The sequence below is a fragment of the Zingiber officinale genome, chromosome 6B, assembly GCF_018446385.1.
Source record: "Zingiber officinale cultivar Zhangliang chromosome 6B, Zo_v1.1, whole genome shotgun sequence".
Taxonomy (NCBI): Eukaryota; Viridiplantae; Streptophyta; class Magnoliopsida; order Zingiberales; family Zingiberaceae; genus Zingiber; species Zingiber officinale.
Window position 1 is genome coordinate 133,696,098 of NC_055996.1, and position 16,354 is coordinate 133,712,451.

The following is a 16,354-nucleotide window of genomic DNA, read 5'->3' on the forward strand; positions in this document are numbered from 1 at the left end:
TATCATCCAAAAAATTTCACCAGTACCGTGGGTCAAGTTAAACCTAGGTCATTTTACCTAACCTCAATTACCCTGCCGGGTGGTCTACTCTTGGTTACCCTTATCGGGTATATTAAGTTCGGAGGTGCCAGATAATCTGGAGCCTTCCTTTTAATTTGATTTAATTATTTAATTTCGAATTTTGAATTTCATTTAATTTTTGAATTTCATTTTTGAATTTAAATTTTGAATTTTGAATTTGAATTTCGAATTTTGAATTTCATTTTTGAATTTATAATTTAATTTTTGAATTTATAATTTAATTTCGAATTTTGAGTTTCATTTTTGAATTTATAATTTAATTTCGAATTTTGAATTTATAATTTAATTTCGAATTTTGAATTTAATTTTTGAATTTATAATTTAATTTCGAATTTTGAATTTAATTTTTGAATTTATAATTTTAATTTCGAATTTAATTTTAATTTTTGAATTTATAATTTTATTTTCGAATTTTGAATTTATAATTTAATTTCGAATTTTGAATTTATAATTTAATTTCGAATTTTGAATTTATAATTTAATTTCGAATTTTGAATTTAATTTTTGAATTTTTAATTTTAATTTTTGAATTTTTAATTTTAATTTCGAATTTTGAATTTTTGAATTTATAATTTTAATTTCGAATTTTGAATTTTTGAATTTATAATTTTAATTTCAAATTTTGAATTTTTGAATTTATAATTTAATTTCGAATTTTGAATTTATAATTTTAATTTCGAATTTAATTTTAATTTTTGAATTTATAATTTTAATTTCGAATTTTGAATTTTTGAATTTTTGAATTTATAATTTTAATTTTGAATTTTGAATTTTTTAATTTATAATTTTAATTTCGAATTTTGAATTTTTGAATTTATAATTTTAATTTCGAATTTTGAATTTAATTTTTGAATTTATAATTTAATTTTTTGAATTTATAATTTAATTTCGAATTATTGTTTTTCTTTTTGCTCCCCCTGGATCACGACCTCGATATGGTCTATCGAGGTAATGTATTTGATCCTTCGGGACCCAGTATTGACCAAGTCCAACTTGATTGATCAATTTGGACTTGGGGACCCATGCTTGGGCTGTGTTACTACTTTGTTTGTTTATTAAGGATAAGTAAGATTTATATTTACTTTTATATCCTAGCCCAGTTCTATTGTAAATGGCCCTTTGTGTCCCAAGAATTAAGTCCAAGTTCTTGGAGCCCAAAGAAAACCGTTCTAAAGTAGTTTTTAAATCTTTAACCTGATTTTTTAGACTTGAATTTTCTTCCTCAAGTTTATGAACTTGAGTTGGAAATTCAGTCTGACTCTGGTCAGGTAAGGTTTTAGTGTCAGCCACTTCTTTAAGGACAGATACTTCCTTTAGAAGTGACTTAACTTTCAGGTTTGACTTAGCTAATTTGCGCAATAAATAGCTAACTAAAATGTTCAACCGGGAGATACTTACAGCGGGGTCTGGTCCTTCGGAAACGGATACGGATCCGTGGCTTTGCTCGGACTCTGCCTCAGACTCGCTCTCGCATCCATATTCAACGACTTGGTCCCGGGCCATTAATGCGAGTAGACTCGTTTGTTCGAGCTCGTCGTCGTCGTCCTCCGATGAAGATTCGTCCCATGTTGCCTTAAGGACCTTTTTCCTTCTTTGCTTTTTGACCTCCTTCAGGTTAGGGCAGTTGGATTTGATGTGCCCTTTTTGGTTGCAGCCGTAGCATGTAACTTCAAACTTCATCTTTGAGTTCTGTGAACCTTCCTTCGTTTTTACTGTCTTTTTTAGATCTCTTTTGTTGAAGCCCTTCGTTTTGTAGAGCTTCTTTACGAGGTTTACTAGCTCGGTTGTAATTTCAATGTCTTCATCGTCTGAGTCTGGTTCAACCTCCGACTCCGGTTCCGTTCTTCGTCGTGATCTCGGTTCCCGTGTTCGACTTGTACCTGCAACCAACGCAATACCTTTCTCGGTTGGCTGTGCATTAGTCTGCTCATGAAGTTCAAATTCACAAAATAATTCGTCTAATTTTATTGAAGACAAGTCCTTGGAAATTTTGTAGGCATCTACCATTGATGCCCACAATGTGTTCCTTGGAAATGAGTTTAAAACATACCTTATGACGTCCCGATTCTCTATCTTCTGTCCGATTCCGTGAAGAGAATTGAGGATGTCTTGGATTCTCGCATGTAGAGAACTTGCCGTTTCGCCTTCCTGCATCTTTAGATTATATAATTTATTAAGTAAAAGATCTCTTTTACTTACCTTGGTGTCGTTAGTGCCTTCGTGGAGTTCGACTAGCTTTTCCCAGAGCTCCTTTGCGGAAGAGAACGGGCCGACTCTGTTGAGTTCTTCTTTGGTAAGGCCGCACTGGAGGGTGCAGGTAGCTTTGGCGTCGGCTTCCACCTTTTTGATTAGAGAGGCGTCCCACTTCTCGCAGGGGGTTGGTTTGCCGTCGTCATCGGAAGGTAGCTGAAGTCCCGTCTTAATGATCATCCATGTTTCGAACTGAATCTTCAGATACATCTCCATTCTTCCCTTCCAATAACCGAAATCATCTCCGGAGAATAGTGGGGGACGAACAGTACTGAACCCCTCTTGTTGAGCCATTTGTAATATGCAACAAAACAAAAAAAATATATGTTCCAAGACTACGTCTTGGATTAGTAGTGCAGGAATAAAGAATAGTAATAATAACGAGCTCGAGTGGTGTTGCACCAACTTCGGGCAAAAGCCGATTCGATAAAAGAATTAGAATAAAGCTTTAAGGCTAAATTCTAATTGACTCCGAAAAATATAAAATCGAAAGAAAAATTTGTTTTGAAAGGTGGTTGCACCAATTCAAAACGACTCCGCTCTGATACCAATTGTTGGATCGAGACCACGCTAGAGGGGGGGGGTGAATAGCGTTCGTGGCTATTTCTTTCGATTCGTAAAACAAACGAGTAAAAACGCAGCGGAATAAAGAAATAACAAACACAGAGAGACAGGAAGATTTACTTCGTTCGGAGCCTAAAGCGACTCCTACTCGAAGGCCCGCGATCCTTGATCGCTTTCCGTGGGCAACAACTATAAGCACGATAAAACTATTACAGATTAACTACAATTTAAAGCAGTAAACAGATTATACCGACAACAAAAGACTAACTACAATTTGGAGCTGTGGCCCTGTTGTTTCTGAGTGCCTGAGCATCCTTGCCCTTTTGACTCTGAGAGGACTTGCTTCTGCTGTTTGATATTGTTCTGGTAGTGCTCGGTGGTCAGAGCACTACTGACTAGTTCTTCGATGGTTTGCGGCCTATGAATGCCGCCAGCCACGTTTATCGCTATTTCCGGCCTCAGCATCTTGAGCATCAACCGAACTCGTTCTTTTTCTGTGCTGACTAGTTCGGGGCATAGACGAGCCAATCTATTGAATTTCTTCACGGCTTCCTCAACTGATAGGTTGCCCTGACGAAACTCAGTTAACTCGTCGTAGTGGCGGTTTGTAACCCGCATGTGAAAGAATTCCTCGAAGAATTCTTTCTCGAAGTCCGCCCATGTCATCTGGTTCACTGGGCTCTAATTCTCTCCACCACATGCGTGCATCTCCGCGCGGAGGCGACTTCACCTTTTCACACTCGCGACCCAGCTCCATCGTACTTTCCAAGGTTTTGAATCGCTTGAGCATCCCATGGTTCGTTGGTGCCCGAGAAATTCTCTAGCTTGACTCTCTACCACTGGATCGATAGGCTTCTCGTGCTGGTGCTGGAGCTGTAGGCTGAGGTGGTGGAACCTCTAAGACTACTGGTGTCGCTAAGTTTGGTTCCGGGGTAACTGTGGGAGTATTCTGCTGATTAGCCTTTAAGGTGGCTATTTCCTGTTGTTGTTCAGCTAGCTGCTGCTGTAACTGAGCCACTAATGCTGTAAGGTCTGGGGTAGGCACTGAACTGCCTGCCTCATGCTGGGGCTCAGTAGCTGGTGCCCTTCTAGCTGTGGGAGTATTCTGCTGATTAGCCTTTAAGGTGGCTATTTCCTGTTGCTGTTCAGCTAGCTGCTGCTGTAACTGAGCCACTAATGCTGTAAGGTCTGGGGTAGGTACTGAACTGCCTGCCTCATGCTGGGGCTCAGTAGCTGGTGCCCTTCTAGCTGGGCGTCCTCGTGCCATTCTAGAGACATAGAGGCATATATGACTATTACAATCTTAAGGGAGTAACTATTGTTATCATGTCAACTACTATCATGAACAAGCATGCTTTAGTTATATCTAAACATGAAACAAGAAACATAAAGAAAGTGAGAGATGTTCTTACTTGGAAGCTGCAGGTTCAATGCTGATGTGTGTGGAGGAAGTATGGAAACTGCTCTGATACCACTCTGTAACGACCCACCTTCTACTGGCTAAGCTGTGAGGCAGATCGTTACATTAATCTGTGCTAACTATTCCATGACCATCATTAAATCTAAGTACGGAAGCTGTACTAGTTAAAATTTTGCTAAACTATTATCATTTCTTGGTTCTACGTGTGCTAACGGGTGTAATCTAAACTATTCATGACATATATTACATCCCCCAATGGTCAAGGAACTTAACTAAGAGTTTCTTGCTGATATCAGGCCTCCCAATCGATCCACGGATCGATTGGAATGGCCGGATCGATCCATTGATCGATCCAGGTGGCTACTGTATGTGGGGGCTTAGGTTGGATCGATCCAGTGATCGATCCAGCACGCTATTGTGCTCGGGCAATATTCTGGATCAATCGGATGATCGATCCAGACTGGCCAATCGATCCAGTGATCGATCCCAGAGCCTTCTGTTCGCGCCAGGAGCTTACTGTTCGCGGTACGAACTTCTCAATCGATCAGCTGATCGATTGAGAAGCCTCCAATCGATCAGCCGATCGATTGGAGTTTCTGATTTCGTACCAGAAGTCTGATTTCAGCACTGTTTCGTGCCTCAATCACACATACAAGTTCTAAAATGACTGGGAAACATTCTAACATCACATAGCTAATGTTCTAAACATGATAGAGTGCATAATTTACTAGTTCATGGCATTTAAACATACTAAAGTGCGAAACATGGTAAAATGCTAAAAAGGTTCTAATGCTTAAAGCAAGCTTGCTGAAATTCCCTAAGATCTTTATTTCAAGTCTCATCCACACACATCTTCATCACTGCATTGACCTCCAGCCTCCACTAGTCCATCTTCCCTTTACCTTTATCTGCAGTATAAGGAAAATAGTATCTGTAAGCTTGAGAACTTAGTAAGAAACCATCTACCTCACAAAAACATGCATACGATGCTATTTATGCTTTGAAAACATGCTATTTGAAAAGAACATACTGAATATGCTAAAACATGGCATGCTAACCAAAAGCTAGTCATGACATACTATCATCTAAAGCATGTGTAACAAAAGCTGAACATAGAGCTATCATACATCATCATAAGAGTGAGCTGAACTGAAGCATAAACTGAGCTAATTCTAGCAAATTCTAAAGCTATACTGATTTCACCTAACTATTTTGTGCGAGTTTAAAACTACGTATATAATAGATGAAAATACTAATCATGCTGCTGTTTGGGCCCGACAACTGTACGTGCTGTGCGCGCATCCCTACTAGACCCGGGTTTGCAAGTCCCGAATTTAGTAGGGTTACTAGGTTATCTGAACCTAGGGACGACTGTGGGAGCCCAATCCAATGGATATCTAATCCAGTACAGTGCCACTGAGAAAGTAAAATACTGAACATAAGCTAATAAATTCCTGTCTTGCTTTTACTAGGTTGTCTAAACCCAGAACTAGATTATCTAAACCTAGAGGCGACTGTGGGAGCCCACCCATTGGACATCTAGTCCTGTAAAAGCTGTAGCAAGACTACATGAGCTGTGAAATGCTCCTATTGCATTTAACTAAGCTATTAAAATGCCTAAGTTGCATTTTAACTGTGCTAGTAATTTAATCGAACACTTGGTATGCGCTAATTCGCATCCTTTGTGCCGAAAAGCTATATACTACTAACTAAAACATGGAATTCACACGGAAGCTACTTATACTGCAGGTGAGGGGTTTCTTACCTCTTGTTCGGATTTTCTTACGATTCTAATCGCTAGATTTCCGGTGGAGACGATTCTTTCGACGATCCTCTCTCGTCTACGCGTTCCTCTCGCGGAGGGGAGCGTTCTAGTGTCGAAGTCATCGCCGGAAAGTGCCCTTGGGCGGAACCCTAGCCTTGCTTGAGGTTGGCGCCGAGAGAAGGAAGAAAAGGGAGAGGGGTCGGCGGAATTAGGTTAGGGTGAGGAGGAGAAAGTCACGAATAAATCTAATAACTCCTCACTTATTAATTCCCTATTTATATTAAGTGGGTAATTTCGCCCAACTCCAATATAAATTTAATTGATTCCCTTTCCTTTCAGCACGACCCTGCTGGGTTCACTTGGTTACTAAAGTCCACCATAAGTCGTAGGACCCAATAGGTCTCGGGTTCAATTCTTGCGTAGGCTATTTTCGTTTTCTATTTATTTTTGCTACTTCCGCTAATCTAAAAATTCCATAAAAATATCCTAAAATTCCTGAAAAATACTAGGATATTTCTAATAATTATTTTGAGAATTTTCGGGTGTTACACGTGGTGAGGCACTAGGCCTTCTTGGTTATTGGACCAACAACCACTTCCTTAGACAAAGTTTTATAAAGAAGTTCATTGTTTAATTTACTCGTTGTTAAGCTCTAAACTTATCTAGTTTTAATTTAGTAAAGATTTTGGAATCTAGTATAGATTCCTTCCTACTGGGTTACTCAAAAATTTAGGGGGTACATAGTTTCTTGGTATTTTCCTAAGTTGACCCTGATGCTTCCTTATGCACTAATTTAATTTTCCATATAACTTTATTTTTGAATGTGGGAAAATATTTTTAAAACATGCATCAGTTTTTAATTTTTTAATTTCTAATTTTAAAACTTCATTTTCTGATTTCAAATATTCATTTTCCTTTTCTACTTTATCTAATTCTCTAGAAAGAGCTTTAATAAAACGAAAAGACTATTTAGGGTTTAGGGCACGTACCTTACTTACCTCGTCTTGCGATGCTCCCCCTTCATCATAGCTTTCTTCTTCTTCTGTTGTTCCTCCCCCTTCATCTATGCTCATTTCTGAGCTAGACGTTTCTTCTAGCTGATGGTTGGCCATCAGTGCTAGTCCCGAGAATTCTTCGACTTCGGATTCAGAGGACGATGAATCATCCCACGTGACCTTTAGGTTGTGTTTGGGTCGAGCTGGCTTCTTACTCTTTTCTTTACTTTTGCTCTTCAGTTTTGGGCAGTCATCTTTGATATGTCCTTCTTCGTTGCAATTGTAGCAACGAACCACCCTTTTCTTTTGCTGGAGCTTTTTCAACTGCGATCTAAATTTATTAGATTTAAAAAATTTATTAAAGCGTCTTACCAGTAGTCCTGCTTCGGATTCGTCGACCGAGGCTTCGGAGTCAGAACCGTTTATTCTTGCCTTTAAGGCAATGTTCTGACTAGTCTTCTCTATTCTATTGGGCTCTGCAACTCCAGATTTGTGAAGTTCAAAAGTAGAAAACAAATGTTCTAGAGTACTTACCTTGAATTCCTTAGAGATGTAGTACACATCTACTAAGGAGGCCCACTCGGGAGTTCTCGGGAAGGCGTTGAGCGCGTACCGGATCGAGTCCCGGTTCGTTACTTCTTCTCCAAGATTGGTTAGTTGTGTGATCAGTTCTTTGATCCTTGCTTGGAGTTGCGTTACCTTCTCGCCTTGGTTCATCTGAAGTTTCGTAAGTTGAGTCCGGAGGATGTCGCGTCTCGCTAGCTTAGCTTCCGAGGTACCTTCGTGAAGCTCCAGGAATTTTTCCCAGAGGTCTTTCGCGGAGTCGTAGCTTCCGATTCGACTTACCTCTTGTGGTGGTAGCACGCTAAGCAGGTGGAATTCTGCCTTTCCGTTGGCGACAAAATCGGCTTGCTCCTTCTTGCTCCACGTGTTTTCTTCTTTATCTTTCGGCGCTGCAAAACCATATTTCATTGTAATAAGAATGTCAAAATCCATTTTAAAGAATACCTTCATTTTTCGCTTCCATGTAGCGAAATCTCCGTCGAACTTCCGGGGATTAATGTTCACGCTGGCCATTGTTCTAATCTTTGTGCTTTAGATGGCGGTTAGTCCTTCTGAGGCTTTTGGGCTCTGATACTAGTTGTTAGTGCAGCGGGGACTGGCAAGAGAGAGGTGAATTGCTTGAAACTAAAAGTTACCCTCCTCAAAGCTTTTCAACTTTAAAATAAAGCAACACTTAATAACAAAACAAAATAACAGAAAAGAAATGAAACTCAGCTATTTGACTTGGTTACAACCGAGACGGTTGTTAATCCAAAGCGGTGGAAAGGCGCACTAAAAGAGTCTCCTTCTCTAAAGGTGGAGAAGCCTTTTACACTTTGACAGCACAATAGTTGCTAAAAAAATGAGAGTACAAGAGTTGCTTTTTCGTTCGTTTTGTTGTTATTTAAAACTGCCTGAGACCCTCCTTTATATAGGGGTTCTAGAGCTTATCGGATGACCTGATCTTCGGGATCAGGTTTTGACTCAAGAGGGATCGGTCGACCGATCCCCAGGTTCGATCGACCGAACCTGCTGTACTTGCCTAGTCTTCCGTCCAGGTGCAGTCTCTGTGGATCGAGCTTGGATTCGGTCGACCGATCCTTATGTTCGGTCGACCGATCGTCCAACGGTCTCCAGCTGAGTTGGCCCGATCAAATTGCTCGACTAAGTCTCTAGATAAACTTCGGTTCGGTCAACCGATCAGTAGGTTCAGTCGATCGATCACTTCACCGCTGGCTGATGTGATGCTGACGTGTCACCAACAGCTGTGCTCTAATGCAAATGGGTTTGGTCAACCGATCAGTGTGTTCGGTCGACCGAACCATTGACAGGTCAACTTCCAATTGACTTGTTCTGGTTCGGCTTCCTTGGGTGATTTCAGCTATCCGGAATAGGGCTCACCTGAACCCAGTTCCCGGCCTTCTCCTCGAGCAGTCTTCCGTCCCGGCTTTACGTCCCTCGAACGCCGCACACGTTCTTCACGACCACTGGTGTACTCTTCCGCAGCTCTCTCGTCCTTCGGACGCACCGAGCCCGTTGGCTCCCTTCCAGTGCCGTCCTTCTCGCTAGCTGCGTCTTCCGCTCGACTTCCTGCGCTCCTAAGTTTCTGCACACTTAGACACAGGGATCTGATAAACAGGACCTAAGCTAAACTTGGTTGATCACATCAAAACTACCATGAGGTCAAACAGTATATATATATATATATATATATATATATATATATATATATATATATATATATATATATATATATATATGCAAGAGAAAAAATGGAAAATAAGAGGGAAAAAACAGAATCACTGGCTGGCGAAGGAGAGGTAAAATACAAATTAGGTGCATTCTTGGGGGAAAATGAAATTTAGGTGCATTTTTGAGAATTAGATCTTGAAGTGTGCCCTTTAGCATTTAATTTTTTCCCTCATTATATCTTACATTGTTTTTTTTTAAATTATAGATACGATAAATAATGTTAACGGGATAAATAAATCAAAATATTGACTATCAAAATTTGTGTATCATATTTATTAATAATATTTTTTTATTAATATTATTAATAAATAAATTTATAAGATTAAATTTATTAATCAATTAAATAAGTTTTAAAATATAGAAATTTTAAATTTGAATTAAGAACTTTATAACAGTTAGACCAATTAAGTCCTTAAACCAATCTCGAATTCGTAAAAAAAACAAATGAAGATAAATTTAAACAATCGTTTTAATGATTTAATTTATTTTAAATTCGATTTAATCCAAGTTAGTTATTTTATCATACAAGTGGACGATCATTAGGATCCTAAATATTAAAATAATCATTTAACACTAAAAACAATGGCAACGTTCTCCGTTTTATCGAAGCGAAGCGATGATGAAGAAGATCGGATTCATTTAGAGGATGATCCCTTTATACGTTTTGATGGGGATTAATGATCCCTATATATTTTACAAGTAGAAATCATCTATTTCATCAATACATACAAAGAGGTCATCTTCTGGACTAGGGATGCAAACGAATCGAGCCGGCTCGAAAAATATTCGATTCGTATTCGAATTTATCGAATTCGAGCCGAACTCGAACATGTTCGAACTTTTTTTCGAGCCAAACTCGAGTCCAAATTATATTGTTCGAGCCGCTCGCGAGCCGCTCACGAGCCTTAATATTTATTAATATAAGTTAAATATATATTAAATAAATAAATTTCGAGCCTTTCGAACCTAGTTTCGAGTAATAATTTGAATAGTTCGCGAACATGTTCGAATATTTCGAGCCGAATTCGAATCCGAACCCTAATTCGAACTGAACTCAAACCAAACATTTTAAATTTTTCGAGCTTCGAATCGAGCTCGAACTCGAATATATCTATTTCGAGTCGAATTCGAGCCTTAAATTTTTCAGCATATTCGGCTCGATTCGATTCGTTTACACCCCTATTCTGGACCGTAAAAAGTGGTCTAGAAGATCTCTTCTGATGATGAAGACGGCTATATGTGGCTACGTGAGCCGTGAGGTATTGGGAGAAATTCGAATTTGTCACGAAGAAAAATATATATTATGATTACTTTTAATAATTTTTATTACCATCTTTCTTAATAGAAAGTAGGATTTGGGAGATGACAATTAACTTAATAGCTGGTACAATCTTATAATAGTTACAAACTAATTACTATAACTATTTTAAAGTAATTTAAATCAACTTAAAGTGATTTTAATAAAATTCAAATAATTTTAATTAAGTTGGTAAAAAATATTTTGATATAATAGTAATTATAATAATTTTGATTAAAGGAAAATAGTTATAATAACATTGAAATAAAAAAACATTTTCAGTACAAAATATATGATGGAGTGTTCTTTGATTATTTTTTTGTTAAATATTTTTTTTTATGATTTATATAATTTATAATATCCTTTAATCCTATTTGTGTGCAAATCAAATTTGATTGTTATAAATTATAAAGGTTCATTTTTGAAGTTTTAATAAAATTCAAAGGAAACTGGGAAAAAAAAAAATTTCTTTCTACGGTTCTTTGTTCACATACTGGCAACCAATAGTATAGGCAAGGGGATGGATGATATTGCTTTGTTGATTTATCAACATTGGCATGAAGGACAAAGCCACAAGTTTCACTAAATAAAGATTCACAGGCATCCCTTATTGGTTAAAAAGAACTACATAACCAAATGAAAGCCTTCGTGTTTGAACGTAAGCTCTATATTTTGTGTACACAAAGCATGAATCAATTAATGAAGATCAATAGGAAATTCAAGAAAGGGAAATTCAATTGTAGCAAGAAGGTGGAAATTCAAGAACATAAATTGTGATGAGTTTTGGTAACAGTTTATTGTGTCTAAAATCAAATGGAAAACAGACTCTTTCCTTCCTGTCCAATCCTGAAATTTTTCTTTGCAGTGCCTTTGCCGTTCAGCTCCAATTTCAATTCATTTCATTTCATTTCATTTCACCGGGCGATCAGCTACTGAAAGTTTCCGTGCAGCTCCAATTTCATTTCATTGGGCGAGCAGCTCCTGCACTAGGGCTTCCATGTTTACAAAGGAAGTTCCACCTTCTACACTTGCCTTCTTCGCCGCCGCCATCATCTCCTCCGCCTTCGCCCTCACTCTCCTTCCTTCTTCGCTCTCCCCCATTAACGCCCTCACTCCCCTCTCCAACTCATCCGCCTTCACAAAGTTGCCCTTCACCCTCTCCACCTTCAGCTGCAGCGCCACCCCCATCTCCTCCGCCATCACCACCGCGTTCGAATGCTGCTCCGCGTGCAGCGGCCACCCCAGCAGGGGGACCCCGTACTGCAGGCTCTCCAGGCATGAGTTCCACCCGCAGTTCGTCACGAATCCTCCCACCGCCGGGTGAGCTAGTATCTCCGCTTGCGGCACCCACGACGGCCATACCATCCCTCTCGCATTCGTCCGCTCCAGAAATCCCTCCGGCAGCACATACACCGGATTCCCGAACGCATCCTCCGACTCCACCCGGAGCGCCCACAAGAACCGGAACCCACTACGCTCCAGCCCCGCCGCTATCTCCCACATCTGCACCACGTTGAAGCAGCCTCTGCTTCCGAAGCAGAGGAACACCACCGAACGTGCCGGCTTCCCGTCGAGCCACATGACGCACTCGTGCTGCCGATTTTTCTCGCCCTCCTCGCGCGCGATCAACGGACCGACGGGGTACACCGGCGGGGTCCGACGGCCTGGCGCGCAGAGACCCTCCTCCAGCGTCTGCAGCGTCGCCGGCTCAAGATCCGTGAAGGTGTTGATCACGATGCCTTTAAGCTCGGAGTAGCGCTGGCCATGGTGGAGGAAACAAGTGTACCTCCCGCTCTTCTTCCTCATGAAGGGCGACGGCATCGAGATCGGCGGGATAGGGCACACGCCCGGTACCCTCACCTCTTCTTCCATCTCCTCGAACTCCGCGGGGAACTTCTCCTCGAGGGTTGGGAGATAGAGCATAAGGGCGAGGAAGGCGGCATTGGAGGCGAAGTAGACATAGCAAGGGACGCCGAGATCGGCCGCGACGTCGATCGCACCGGTGGCATAGAAGTCGACGATTAAAGCAGCCAAAGGGGCGTCGCCGGAGCGCAAGAAATATTGGAGCACGGATTTGATTTGGTGTTTTTGCTTCTCCATGCAAGCGGAGATGAAATCCTCGGGTCCGTCGAAGTTCTTGGGCAGATCGACGGGCTTGAGATTGCAGAAGTCTATGTCGAGGCCGGAGGCGGCGACGGTGGCGACACAGTCTTCAACGGGGAAGACAGGGACAGGGGCGATGAGTATGGTGACGGAGAAGTGGTAGCGGCGGAGGAGTTTGGCCAACTCGAGCATGGACAAGACGTGGCCGGCGGAGGGGATTGGGAGGAGCACCACTTTGCCTTTCGCCATTTTCTCTGTAGAGCCGAGGAGAAGGAACATTCGATTGCAAATCAGGGTTTCCTCAATTTAATACAGATCGAGGAGATTCAACTGATTTATTTATTTATTTATTACAAAAATCTTTAATTTATTCGATAAAATTTCTAATTAATCTTTTCCTAAAATTTAATTTAATAAAAATTTAATTACCCTTCAATATTTCTTCACTTCTATATATCTGATGTAAATGAAATTATTATTTACACAGAACAATAATATTTCATGACTGCTCATTAATGATTTTATTTTTGGCATTCTCTAAAATTATGCCGCACTCAATTTTCATGATTATATATATATATATAAATCATAATCGATCTCATTTACTAGTATAAGACTAATTGTTGTTGTAGGTATGCATTCATATTCTCTACTTTCAAATTCTTTATTATCATCACTGAGATCTAAAAATATTTCACATTAGATTCAATTTACAGCGAGAGCTTCAATAACTTGATCTGGCCATATCAGACGCTCTCAGATTGTGGATCAGATTGTGGATGGCAGTCAAAATTATGAACCGTAAGCAAGCTTCAACACAAAAATACTTCAGAAGATGAACCATGCAGGTAGGTAGAGTGGTCAATTTAGATTAGATCTATCAAATTTATCTATACCATCAAATAATTTATTTAAGTAGATTAAAATAAAATTTTATCAATTTATTTAAAACAGGTCAAGGCGAGCCAACCCATCTAGGCTCTCAACCCATGTAGGTTAGCCTGCGATGAGTTTTGGTTGACCTACGACTTGAGGAAATATTGAAACAGTAGGTCATGCACTTTGAACTGTCATTGAAGTCTCTTGCTCTCCTCTCGTGTTCATTATAGTGAATAATACAATTTCTGTTCTTTTACATTGCATTGATATAATTAAGGTTACTGGAGTAATTTATAATCATTTTTATTGTAAACTTTCTTAACATGCATTTTCTTGAATAAAGGCGTTAAATTTATTTTTCGTGGACATTTTCTCTTAACTGAATAAGTCACTTACGGTCCAACCTAAGTCACCGTGCACTTTTTTTATTTTATTTTATTTTTTGATGAAACCGTTAATTGACTCGTCTAACTCACAATTCATCTTAAGTTGGATTGAATTGAAGATTTTTTTAATCTACCAAAATGAATGATCAGCCCACTCTATCCAACTAAATGGCTAATCTGTCATGGATTGATCCACACCGTCACGAATCGATCCGTCTGACAATTGGTTACCAGTAATTATGGGCAATTAACCAGTAACATGCTAGCATGCCGTTATTGTTCCAACTAATGTTAGATCTAACTCAGTTCACAAAATGTGGGTGACGCACGTGACATTCACAACTAAATCTTCATCGCAATAACATTTTAAGATTGGACACCTACAGCTTAAAAAGAGATAAGATGTGGCTTCGCATATAACTAAAGTATTCAATAGTCATCTATTAATGTCCATAACTTTTCAAATGTACAACAACAACAAAGAAGAATGATTTAGATAAAAGAATAATTAGCAATATATATCAATTATGTAAGCAATAACAATAACAAAATATTATAGCTATTCCTCTTTAAAATTCATATCAAACCAATATACTTATGATTATATTCGTTAAGAAAAGCAAAGTTCTTATGGTGCAATTAGCTTTAAGAATTTGATATTTGATAATATATCTAAATCGGGTCAGTTTGATCAAGAGTTTATCTAAACAAGATTTAATATTTAAAATTGAAAGAAGTTTAGTCAGGACTAGATGACTAGCAAAAGTCCTAACTTAATTAGGCAAGAGTAAATCTTAGTGAGTGAAGCTAGATAATAAAATCCTAAAGCAAGGTAACCTTAGGTGGTGGAAGTCCTAGTGAGTGAAGCTAGGCCCTAGCGAGTGAAGTTAGGTGGTGAAAATCATAGGGGGAGGTAACCTTAGGTGGTGGAAGTCATAATGAGTGAAGCTAGGCCCTAGCGAGTGAAGTTAGGTGGTGAAAATCATAGGGGGAGGTAACCTTAGGTGGTGGAAGTCATAATGAGTGAAGCTAGACCTTAGTGAGTGAAGCTAGGTGGTGAAAATCCTAGAGGGAGGTAACCTTAGGTGATGGAAGTCCTGATGAATGAAGCTAAGCAGTAGAAATCCTAAGGGAGATAACCCTAGGTAATGATAAAGTTTTGGATGCTATCCAAGTATGAAGCTTAGTAGGCTGGGTAGACTTATAGGAGTGCGGCTTGATCCTAAATGATTGACCCCTTAGGTGGTAAACTTGGAGGAGGGACCTCCGAGCAAAAAGTATGCCCAGTGGGTCAGATATACTTACATATATAGGCTAGGTTGCTTGATTGTGTTTGTATGGTTGTTTTGCAAGAACCTAGAGCTAGAAGAAAAACAGAGAGAAGATAAACACAAATAAATGAACCGCACTTAACTCGGGTCGAACTAGATCCAAACCAGTTCAATAGACCAAACCAACGGTTTGGTAGACCGACTGAGGTTAGTCTAAATTACTGAGTTGTGAAATGTTGATATGAAAAATGATGTGGTAAAAGACATGGTTTATCTTTATGATTTGGATGAGGATAAGATAAGCTAGATAAAGTGGATAGAAATAAGACTTGATCCATATATTGCTTTATCCAGATATGCTTCATCAAGATATAATTTCATCCAGATAAGAGTTAATCCAGATAAGGATATGATCCAACTCTATAAAAGGAGATGAAGGTTTTACGTTCAATACATCGCTTCTTCTACTAATTATATTCCGTGTGCTCAAAAGGAAGGCTACAAAGCGAAGCTTTGCTACTCGGAAAGCTTTAGGAAGGGTGCGCTATACTCAGGACTTCCGGATCGGATCAGCAAAGTTTTTATTTGTATTTCTTTTATTATAAGCTGTATTTTCTTTATCATTCTTTTATGCTTGTATTTGATAAACTGTAAGACGGGTTTCTCCACCTCTGGAAAGTTTTCGGAAAGGAGACCACTAGTGGACTCGCTAGGCCTTGGACGTACTGATCCTGGAAAGTTGGTGTTGGTTGCTACTCGGAAAACCTAGAGGTTCCACTGTACAAAAATTTTGTACAAAGGTCTGAACCTTTTCCTAGCTACCATGTGTTCTTTTAAATTAAATTTTGGATCGCCTGCGGAACTTAACACGTTTGATCCAAAACTTAATCTATTTGTTCTTTTAGGTTTAGACTTGGATCTCCTGCGGAACTTAACACGTTCGACCCAAATCACCTTAAGTTGTTAATTCCATTAAATATTAATTTCCATAATTAGTTCCCAGTACTGACGTGGCGAGGCACATGACCTTCTTGGATATGGGAGCAAC

The 16,354-nt window shown here is 39.3% G+C and overlaps 1 protein-coding gene across 1 annotated transcript; it reads right to left on the reverse strand.

Annotated features, from left to right (window-relative positions):
• Nucleotides 1–11,345: 11,345 nt before the first annotated feature.
• LOC121990691 (anthocyanidin 3-O-glucosyltransferase 2-like) lies at nt 11,346–13,019 on the reverse strand. The gene has a single exon (XM_042544782.1). The coding sequence runs from the start codon at nt 13,017–13,019 to the stop codon at nt 11,631–11,633; it is 1,389 nt and encodes a 462-aa protein (XP_042400716.1). The 3' UTR covers nt 11,346–11,630.
• Between the last annotated feature and the right edge of the window lie 3,335 nt (nt 13,020–16,354).

Excerpts from the sequence above, each read along its gene's own strand:
- LOC121990691 (XM_042544782.1), bottom strand. The coding sequence starts at position 13,019 with ATGGCGAAAGGCAAAGTGGTGCTCCTCCCAATCCCCTCCGCCGGCCAC.